At 38.9% G+C, this 11,499-nt stretch overlaps 1 protein-coding gene across 1 annotated transcript; it reads right to left on the bottom strand.

The window, feature by feature from the left end:
- Positions 1 to 3,531: 3,531 nt before the first annotated feature.
- Positions 3,532 to 10,562, bottom strand: psat1 (phosphoserine aminotransferase 1). Its single transcript, XM_004546940.2, has 9 exons — positions 10,372 to 10,562; positions 8,760 to 8,820; positions 8,353 to 8,422; positions 7,669 to 7,874; positions 5,976 to 6,148; positions 5,545 to 5,714; positions 5,312 to 5,440; positions 4,393 to 4,530; positions 3,532 to 3,975 (listed from the first exon to the last, which is right to left on the bottom strand). Exons 1-9 carry the CDS (start codon positions 10,426 to 10,428, stop codon positions 3,873 to 3,875), a joined length of 1,107 nt encoding a protein of 368 aa, XP_004546997.1. The 5' UTR covers positions 10,429 to 10,562; the 3' UTR covers positions 3,532 to 3,872.
- Between the last annotated feature and the right edge of the window lie 937 nt (positions 10,563 to 11,499).

Here is an 11,499-nt window from a genome sequence, read left to right as displayed (position 1 = left end):
TCCTGTGTCCTGCATTCTGTGCTCATTTTTTCTTAATATAGCATAAACTTGATATACAGGCAGCTATGTGATAGCTTGCCATCAAAATTACTACATATCTTGATGTTTCATTCAAATGTGTGCCTCTAAGTTTCCTTTTACAGCCATTACCTAAGTAAAATAGAAATATAATCACACAATAAATATGCTGAAAACAAAAGTAGCCTAATTAAACACTAATCCTCATCCACCAAGTGTCAGAGCTTAGATGGCCTCTGCAATTAGCAAAAGTCAATTGATCTCTAGAGAAAAACCAGGATGATACCTGTAGCTAATGACATCATTACTGTGATCTTCAAAGCAAAAATTGAAAATAACTGTAAATTATAAAAAGCTGAAAGACTTACATCGTCTTAAGCTGCAGGTGGAAATGTAAAGAATGATTTAAGGCAGTTTCCTATTATACTGACAGGGCTGACTTAAAGCAATACCTCACTCAGGTAGATAATTTTTACCTCTCAGCACACAAACCTTAGCAGCAGGTCCAACATCTCCCACCCCGGAGAGCCACAGTCAACAGCAGCATTCAGACTTTCTCCCCTGCTTTTGGTATTGATATTTGCTAACAGCCAAAATTACTTTTTGGAAAGAATCACCTGGGATGTTATATAAAATAATAACTCCTGGATCAACTTTGCCTTGTGTTTCATTACATTTCAAAATGAAAGTAAGAAAATGGCAAGTTGATTTTTTTTTCAGTGGTCACCAGGTGGACTCTGAAACACAGCTTCAGCTCTTACACTTCATCCTCCATAGCTTTCAGATACGGTTCTGTGCAAAGGTTCTAGGCACTAAAACTAAAGTAAGGATGTTTTTAAAAAAAAAAAGATGTTATAAAAATATATTTTTTTGGTTTTTGAAATTGACTCTGCATTAAAAATACAAATAAGAAATAGATTTAGACTTAAGAAAAAATTATTGTTTGTTCTTAAAAAATTTGCAAGGTGCGGTATATATATAATACATAAAATATCTAAATGATCTTAATTTTACAAAAAGGAGTTTGCAGTATTGTGCACATCATAAGCAGGCTGTCTTTTGAAGTACAAAGATAAGAGTACATTATGTAATAAATGTAACTTAGAATAAAAGGAGAGAGAGTTATCCGACCTCCTGGAATATGAATTATCTTATGCATCTTACAGCAATAACTGTAAACTGTGATACACATTTATTGTGTCTAATACTGATGTACTTTTTCTTCAGGAAGCCCGGAGAACTTATTACTTTTTTTTATCCTGTCTTCCTTCTCTCTCCCCAACCGGTCGTAGCAGATGGCCCCGCCCCTCCCTGAGCCTGGTTCTGCCGGAGGTTTCTTCCTGTTAAAAGGGAGTTTTTCCTTCCCACTGTCGCCACAGTGCTTGCTCATAGGGGATCATATGATTGTTGGGTTTTTCTCTGTATGTATTATTGTAGGGTGCACCTTACAATATAAAACATCTTGAGGCGACAGTTGTTGTGATTTGGCGCTATATAAATAAAACTGATTTGAATTGAATTACTTTCAGGGTTCCAAGCACTCATGTATATATCTTTCTACGTAGCACTCTTAATTCTAATTCTTATTCTCATGTATATATCTCATGTATAGCTCATGCACATATCTTTCTACGTAGCACTTTTAATTCTTATCCCTACTTTTATTTTTTCATGTCTATTTAAGTGCTATTTATGACACTATGTTTGCACTGAAGCACCGCAGCAATTTCCTAATGTTGTAAACCTGCTCAACATTTGGCAATAAACCCCTTTCTGATTCTGATTCTGAAGTAGAGATGTATGCTTTCTTTCTTCAGCTGAGAATGCTTCACCTATGATGCTCAGTTGACCCTATGAGAGTAAACAATACCATGAACATGCATTTATGTATGCATGTGTTTGTGTCTAGACAGGAGAACAAGACTATAATCCAAATTCTTTTTCTGAGGAGATTACTTGTTTCAGTTGTCTCTATTCTTTTGTGCCACAATATCATACTAACACTATAATTTTTGTTGTGTAATATGCCAATCTTGGCTGTGTGATTACAAGATAACATATCACTAAAGACTAATAATTAAATGGGATGGGCAAAGCTTGAAAGACTCCATTCAATCATGCCTGGGTTATGCAAAATAAGTTTCTTGATGAACACTTCCACCTAGAGGATAATTGGTGCTAAAACATCTAGTTTTATTTTGTTGACGCTTATAGGGAGCAGTACACATGGGTGAGAGAACATATTAAGGAAAAAACACAGTTATTTAAAAATCTCTTCTTCCTTCCTATTTGAGATTTTTCTTCTTCTTTTTTTAGTGTTATAGAGTTTGATGGCTACGATATCCAGGGAGCATCTACGAGAACTACTCCTGAAATCTTTATCCCCTACCCTTTTGTAAGAGTTAATAGTACCAGTGGAAAGAAGGTCCAACTGTCTGCTTTAAACTTGGCCACTGAAAAATACTAGAATCTGTTTGTCTTAATGCTGAATCTGTTTAAATCAGTTTTGTTTTTATTCTTATACTGCAAATAATTTTTCTTAATGTGTTTTGTTTTTCCTCTCTTGTTTGGTGAGCTTTCACAGGGCTTATTAGGTCACAGTTGCTGTTTGCAGATTTTATGGATGGGTTAAAAAAAATCAGTCATAGTACATTCTAGCTTTGCACTGTTTACACAATTCATGTTCAACTAAAAATCAAGACTGTAAACCAAGACTACATTTAAATGTATTTTTAGTTGGCCTAAGGATACATGATACAATCTATTGCTGTAATATAATTCTCATTTTCCCCATAGGTCAAAGGTCAGGGTGAAATGCACTGCAGCGCCGTCCCGATAGACGTTAGCAGGGCAAAGGCGGCAATGGGGTGGCTGTAGCTCAGGTGGCAGAGCAGGTCATCCACTAATCAGAAGGTCGGTGGTTCGATCCCAGGCTGCATCCTGGCTGCATGGCAAATATCCTTGGGCAAGATACTAACCCCGTGTTTGCCTACTGGTGGTGGTCAGAGGGCCCGGTGGCGCCAGTGTCCGGCAGCCTCGCCTCTGTCTTTCAGCAGCCAGTTAGTTAGTAGTACGTGACTGTTTAACCTCACAGGCAAAAGAGTAACTCTGCTTATGGCTGCACTGCACATTGTTACTTAAGAGTAAATTGTTGCAAGGTTAAACTTTTACTGCACTGTTTGACTGAAAATGTTAAGTCTGTTGCACCAGAGCACACCTCATTTCACTGCAGGGGTGATTCACAGCTGATTCTTTCCTGGCTAATATAGCTTATGTGTGTTTATGATATCATTTTTTGTCCTTAATCTCTCACTGATGAAGTGTAAAAAGATATAGGCTGCCCCTGGTTAAAACTTTTTAGATATGCAAAAGGTTAATTTGCTTTATGTACCCAAATTTTCTGTTTCTGCTTTCTCCCCTGAACATTCATCAAACAGAAAAAACATCAGCAATGCAAAGCAGTTTAAAAAAAAAGTAGCTTAAAAAAAATAAACAACAACTGCAAAATGAAAGTAATGTCAAGTTAATTTTTACTGGAATGTAAGTACAGGTTTTACAAATAACAAGATTCACCTAGAACATTTACACATATAAGTCCTGTTAGAATTACTATTTTTAATTCGTTTACTGGCTATGTTACATACATATATAACTAGCAAAGGCAGTAGCTTATTAGGAACAATGCCAGGTTGTTATAAAAGGCATGTAAAAAGGTGCAACTTTCAAATCCAACGTGGATCTCAACGAGATTAAAAGAAGAGTTACAAGTTGTTGTTTTTTTCCCTCTTTGAAAAACTGTATTAACATAATGAAACTGCCCCTCTGGGATCAGGCAGCATTCAGTAGGAGAGGCTTCATTGGTGATCTTTGAGGAACTCCTTCATGTAGTCAGCGAGTGCTTTAGTGTCCTCCAGTGTTACAGCGTTGTAAAGTGATGCGCGAATTCCTCCAACTGACCTGCAGGGTGAGAAAAAAAAAAAAAAAGTGTGTTTCGTACTCTGCCTTCTCTGTCTTTACAAAATTACAAAGCAAATCCAACATCTGTGCTCCTGGCTAAAGTTATTGTTTCCACTTCCATCCATGGGGTCTGCTTGATCCATCCTAGTAGTTATGAGGTAAGAGTCAGGCTTTACCGTGGACAGATCACCAGTCTATTACAGGGCCAATACAGAGAACCATTCAAATCATATTCACACCAACCACCAATTTTGAATTGTCAGTTAGTCCAGGTCCCAAGCACCAGCACTAACCAATGTGCCACCCTGTTTCTATAACCTTAAAAGGGAAATTAATTCTACTAGGTTGCAAAATCTACATCTAAAAATCAGATTTAATTGAGCAACACTATACACACAAAATGTTTGTCAAACGAACCTGTGTCCTTTCAGTGAGATCATTCCACGTTTGGAAGCACCATCCAGAAACTCCTTTTCCAAGGCTTCATCTCCCTCTTTCTTCCCCACACGAAATGGTACATTCATCCGGCTCCGACAGGCTGTGTCTACAGGACACCTGAGCAGGTGGACACATGTTACAGCTCGTGGCCATAAGAAGTCTGTGTGAGCTGCTGTGTTTCTGTCTCTTTACTGTGTCTTAAGACTCTCTGCAGATCCTTCCCCTAATGAAGAGTAGTGAGCTGCTGATTGGACCATGGAGCACGTGACTGCGTTCAAAAAGCCGCTCTGACAGCTGCCGGGAGAGAGAGAAGCGAGCGAGCAGTTTTTGACTGCAGACATGGACCTGGCCCTGGTTTCCAACTTTTTGGGTTACTTTGTATCTGTGTAAGCATGCTTGTGGGTAAACTCAGTGCTTATGCGTGCATAGGCTGAAGCTGAAGGGGTGAGCCGCCTTTTCTTTTGAACAGTTTTCTCCTGTTTCTGGGCTAGGAAGCGAGGGATAGTATTGTCATTTGTTTGTTTTGTTTCGTTCTTAGGGTTTAGTTAGTTTCCTCTGGCAGGACTTAGTTGGTTTTGTTTATTATTTTGGCCTGGGTTGACCCTGGAGCTATGCTTCCTGACATTAAAGAAAATCACCTTTTTTTTACTCATAGCCGGTTTCGGATGTTAGGTTTGGGACCCAGGGTGGGTACTTGCTTCTCTCTCCTCAAATCTTATGTGCGTCTCTACATGCCTAGACTCGGGGCGTAACAACACAGCACACAGCTCTGGGTTGAACTCCTTATTGCACTCCTAATATGTAGGTTTGGTAGAGTTTTACTTCCTGACCCATTTGTTCATTATCATTTTGCTTTTTCCTCTGAATTCTCGTATTTAAATGCTGATGTGATACTTACACATAGAAACCATTAGAAGCATTGATGATGTCATAAATCATGGAGGACTTCTGCTTGTTGAGCATCTCCATGGCAGCACTGCCGCCATTGTTCTTTATCCACTCCAGAACCAGGCTCATGATGTAGATGCTGAACCCAGTGACGAAAAAGATTAAAGTTTGTGACAAATTGACATATTGATCATCTTCAGTCTGGAGGATAAAGATTAACTTCTTACACTGGTGAGTTTTTACCTGAAACATGGGGGTGTGTTGTACAGGGAGTTCATCTCAGCCTGGACCTTGTAGTCCAGGACAATGGGACACTCTTTCAGAGCGTGACCTAACAAGTCCTCCCGCACAATGACCACGGTTACACCGGCACAGCCCACATTCTTCTGAGCCCCAGCGAAAATGAGCCCAAACTGCAGATTGCAGGAGAGCACAATAAATACAGCCTTGCCTACAACTACGGGTCTACTTTGAGACAAAAAAAATGCCTTTGATTTGGCGAGAGGGAACTTATAAGTTCAAAAAGAAGCTAAGAACTTTTGGACATGTTCCCCACTCAAAATTCCCCGGTAGCCAATATGGCAATACAGAACTTAAATACATATTTAAGAACAGGGTCCCAGAGGCACAAGAGTTAAATATATACATTTTTCAGTCGCATTTTTCCAGCTCACCTTAGAGACGTCCACAGGTCGGGACAGGAAGTTGGAGGACATGTCGCTCACCAAGACCACCCCATTTGTTTCTGGGGTAAAGTTATATTCAACACCATGGACTGTCTCATTGGAGCAGTAGTACACGTAGGAGGCTGAGGGGTTCAGGGTCCAGCTGCTGGGGTCAGGGATTTCTACACACACAAAACCCAGCATAATAAAATCAAAACAAGACTTAACAAAGCATCTATAGCCATGCTAGCAGCACAGTGAGAGCAATCAAAAACTTAAAATAAAACTTCATGGCGATAGCATAATGTGAAGAAAGTCGTATCAGGTAAGAAGGCTCTTAGGCAAGCTTTCTTGTAATTTTTTCAAGTAGTCTTCAGGTATAGTTCTCCAGGTTTCCTGAAGGACATCCAAAACTCTTTTTTGGATGTTGGCTGCCTTTTATTTTGCTCACTTTCAAGGTGATTCCACACTGCTTCAATAATGTGTGTTTGGGAATACTGCCATGCTGAAAAATGAAAACTACCTTTCCACTGTATCCATTTCTGATGATGCTTTGGTGAACAGTGATCAGCTGAAGGGCCAGATGTATCTCTTGAACCTCGTTTCAGGTTTTTGTTTGATTTTCTGCCATTTATTGAGGTCATGACTTTCAGATACTATTTTGCTGCTGTAGATAATTTTTAGGCCTCTTACTTCTTTTCCTAGATTTTTCCAGTTTCCTCAAATTTTTTAAAGGACACACTGCACACCATACCGAGATATGCCAATATCTATATTGGTAGCGAGACATAACAATATAATAGCACTTTGGGAATCAGCTTACTGGTGCAAAAATACAATTTTACATCTGTCAAACAGTGTTATCTTTGTCTGTGAAGATTCTCACTCATCCAGGTCATCGTAGTCTAAGGAGTTCGGAAAGAAAAGCTTCTGGACTTATTTAAGTTTCCTTGAAGATGTTTCACCTCTCATCGGAGAAGCTTCTTCAGCTCTGACAGCAATTGGTGGAGAGTCCCAGATTTTAAGCCATATGGGAGTGTCCCCAAGAAGGTCATGTTATCTTTGTTTTTTCCCATAGATTCAATTAAAGAAACGGGAGAAAATGTATGTTTGCAATATGCAGATAGAGTCTAAATATAATTCAATTAAAATTGTTCTTTGTCAGCTTTTACTACTTTGTGTAGACGCAACACTGGTTTACTCCCTGGAGTTACATGGCTTTTTTAAAGTTTGAATGATTAACGCCTCTAAAAATGGTCAGGTGGAGTAACTGATTTAATTTAAAAAAAAAAAACCTTTGAAAGACCTTCAGAAAGCCTGAAAAACTACTTCTCAAAACCGCTGCAAAAAATTAGAAGAAAGTCTGTTTTCCTGGCACAAAATATAAAGAAATGAAGGGTGGCTTAAGACTTTTGCACAGTACTGTAATTCAAAGCACCGTAGCGTTGATTCTAAATATTACGCCCAACCATGTGGAAATGACCACTTGCATACCAGAGTCTTTCACTGGTGCTTGGCTCTATTGTTTATTATGCAACCGCCCGGGTACACAGCCAGATTTTGTAGACTCACTGTCCTGATGCAGTCAGAATAACAATTACTGACTATTTCAGCTTATACTAGTTTTTCCTTTTTTTCCTGTTTTAATGTCATGGCAGGAAAAAATAAATAAAAGAAAAAACTTGCCAGTCTGCACACTTACTCGTGTAACTATCCAGTTTTGGGTGAACAACATTCACTTTGCCATATTTTTCCGCTTCCTTTGCTGCTTTGGCCGACCACGTGCCCGTCACCAGGTAATCGGCACACCTATCCTCCTTAAGACCAATCAGGTTGAGAGGAACACTGCTGAACTGTCCAGACCCACCACCCTGCAGGAACAGCACCTTGTAGTTGTCTGGAATATTTCTGAGAAAAAAAAATACCAGTGTGTGTTAAAGGCAATCCAGACATAATCACGTGCAGATGTAAACTTACAGGAAGTCTGATTCTTAAACCAAGCAAAGGTACAGTTTGAAAGCAAAAAGCATCTCTTTACTCAGCTGAGACACTAGTGTGGTTTAAATGTGATAGGTAAAATATGCAGCTATCTCTTGTACATCTCTGCCTCCATCGGATTGACAGCAATGTGACTGTCTAAGAATAACTTCGAAGAAAAGGTGCACAACCATCTCGTTTGACCGGTTTGCCTGTCATTAGCGCTGTTGTACAAAAGAGGAAAAAAGGGTACGAGTGTTTATGCATTAAAAGAAGTCTGACTATGATTACAACACGTTATGTACTGTCAGCTGAAACTACAAGAAAAAAAATGAACACCTTTGTTAGGAGACGTGATTATAGTGCAGCATATCTGAAGAAACACAACAGAGCAACAAAAGTTACTTACAACAGCTCTCGCAGGAGGCTCTCTGTTTTGTTGATAATTTTATTGAAGTCTGATGATCGGTGACTCATCTCTAGTACAAAAAGAACATTTTGGGGGATTTTATTTCACTGTATATGACGTACACACACCTTTGATGAAAATGTGATATTTGTGATGTTTAATATTTCACAGATTCCAGAGACTGAGGAAGCAGTGATCAGCTATGAAATATCTGGACGTATGGAAATCTCTCAAGGTTTATTAATCTGGACACAGTACAGTAAACACACACTCTGTATGAAATGTCAGCTACAGGCCACAATTAACAAGAGGTCACAAAGGATCCATCTCAACAGAGTCATCCTTTACTGAAAAATCTAGAGACAATACATTAACATGTTTGTGTACTGATCTGTTTTTCTACTCACCGAGGACACTGATGCCAGTGCCGCTGTAGTTTAGGAGCTCATTCTGAGCTTGAAGCAGCACCTGCAACACATCGTGTAAGTATCTCTTCAAAACGTCTTGATGCATTCTCAATCATCCAGGAAAGTAGATCTCCAAAAGTTGATACTGTTCATCTGGACGTAGCGTTTTGTGGGAGAAACGTTTCGTCACTCATCCAAATGACTTCTTCATTCTCCCCAAACTTCCCCAAACAGTACATTTGCATAATGACTGAAACCAGCCCACTGAGGAACAATGGGCTGGGAGGTCAGTTCCTTAATCTTAGTATAATCTTACTAAGATCTTAGTAAGATCTTAGTATAAATCTTATAAAGCATAATCTTTATAAGATTTGGGGAAACCTGCAGTCAGCTAAGACTGAAGAAGTCGCTTGGATGAGTGACGAAACGTTTCTCCCACAAAACGCTACGTCCAGATGAACAGAATCAACTTTTGGATATCTCTTCAGAAACTATGATGGTAGCTGAACACGTTTTTTTTTCATTGCACTAAAAATAAAGTTTGGACTGCAACAAGAAAACAGCTGTTAATGAAACCACATAGATGTTTTTGGTCTTTGTTACTAACCAACATGTTGGTTTGTAAATTAAAATTAAAAATGTGTTGCACCTCTGATCACTATCTTATAAATAGGACTGCTATTAATAACTAATGAATACACATTTTAGCTCCACAAATCTTATTTGACCTAAAAAATAAAAAATAAAAATCATACAATGACCAACTGATGCTCCTAAACGTAAACTTTGCTATCACATTAAGGTTTTTCTAGTCTAGAAAAAGGGCTTTTAGTAAATGACTAATGCAGAGTCACTGCTAAGAGAAGTTTGTACATGTGTTTTGTATATATGCTGTTTCTGGCCATTTGATAAACTCCAGTGTTTTTAAGCATGAGTAAATTAAACCACATTTTGAAAAAATGTTGGAAAGCCAAAATCTTGGTGGGCTGCAAAATAGCAAAAAACAAACTTGCCTAAGCACTAAAACAGTCGATAATCAGCATTGCGACTGTACACCGGTGAGTTTACTTGTCAGTCTCTTTCCGTTTCACAATTTTTTATTTTGTTTTGACCATTTAAACGCCTCATGACTAAATCCTTACAGTTCATTGGGTTTATTGGGCTCTACAAAGCCCCGCAGGCAGCAGTACAAACCACTCAGAGTACATTAAGTCTGCAGTCAACCAAAAAGACCTCGCGGGAGGCGTCAGTGTTATCTGGGAGCTGTGATTTGTTCTCATCTAAGCGTGTTTCTTCTGCCATCTAGAGGTTCTCTCTGCCGCTGCCAGTGAACCACAAAGGAGCAGGTTTCCACATGAATGAATGAGGCTGATGCAACTCAACACACTGTTGACAAATGCCAAGCTGACAATGGCATTAAACCAAAGTCCTTTTCATCATACAGTGTCTCTCTTTACGAAAATGAAAGGAAAATTAGGCCATCGCGTCCGCGACCCGCCTGCGGTTAAACAAATTATAAAGTGGCAATTTGCTTTAAAGCAGTTTGCAATTAGCTCGCTTTTTTTCTGCACATTATTAACGTTACACAAGCAAGAGAGGGATACCAACTTACAGAGGGGGGAAGTTTTGCAGGTCCGGCTCCAAAGTTGATGGTTTGTTTGTGTTCCATGGTGTAAAGCGAGCTCGAAACTCCGGCTGGTGGATGCCGTCCCTGCCTGCTGTCTCTACCAGATTCAGCGTTGTGAAAGCCTCAGCTTCGGCCGTGTCTTTGCTCTCCTCCTCGAGCACTGGTTGGCTTGGATGCCAGTTATGTATATAGCATGTTGCGTTTGGGAACGCCACGTAAATTTGTAGCCTCAATTGACAAAATAGAGTCATGCGATCTAGGTTACAATGCATAGTTGACCAAGTAAGGGAGTATTAATGCATGATGCATCCTCAAATCCTCAAAAAGTTGATTCTGATCATATGGACGAAGCGTTTTTGGAAAACGTTAACTCCAGTAATTACTGATTATAATTATTTTTTAGTAGTTATTGTCAATCGTTCAAACAGGCGGATTAACCTTTTAGGCTGTCCGAGTGGATAAGCTCCAATTCAAATATTAAACAATTATTTTATATATAAAAAAAACCTCTGTGGCTCCTGTTTTAAATTGAAAGCATAATTAAACATTGTTCTCAAAGCACCTTGTACTCAAATGTTCCCCTAAGTCAATATTAGAGTAAGAGTACTCTGGGTTAGTGTTATTATATTTAAACTATTGTGAAATAACTACTGTGAAATTTTCCCAGACTGTTTTCCCTTTGATCTTAAGTACCGTAACAACTTGATTTTAAAAGATTTACAACATTGTAAAATATTTAACTTAAATTATTTATTAAATTAGATCATGCAGAAACTTCTTAACTGAGATCAAATTATTTTTTTCCTCATTTCAATTATTTCACATATATAATAAACTATACATTGATCTTACACTTGCCTTTTTTTTTTTTTGACCAGTTCACGCCAACGAAGTTACTTACTTACTTGGCAGCACTTGAAGGCACCACCAGGACCCAAACTAGGACCCGTTGTCACGTGACTGGCTGAGTGCACTAGTGATGGGATTTCCGGCTCTTTTTAGAGATCCGGCTCTTTCGGTTCGGCTCACTAAAATGAGCCGGCTCTTTCGGCTCCGAACCGGCTCTTCAGGTTGTTTTGTTGCTTTAATTAATTTATTATTCACAATAATATA

This window comes from Maylandia zebra, linkage group LG12 (genome assembly GCF_041146795.1).
Source record: "Maylandia zebra isolate NMK-2024a linkage group LG12, Mzebra_GT3a, whole genome shotgun sequence".
Taxonomy (NCBI): domain Eukaryota; kingdom Metazoa; phylum Chordata; class Actinopteri; order Cichliformes; family Cichlidae; genus Maylandia; species Maylandia zebra.
This window is presented reverse-complemented; position numbering and strand designations above follow the sequence as displayed.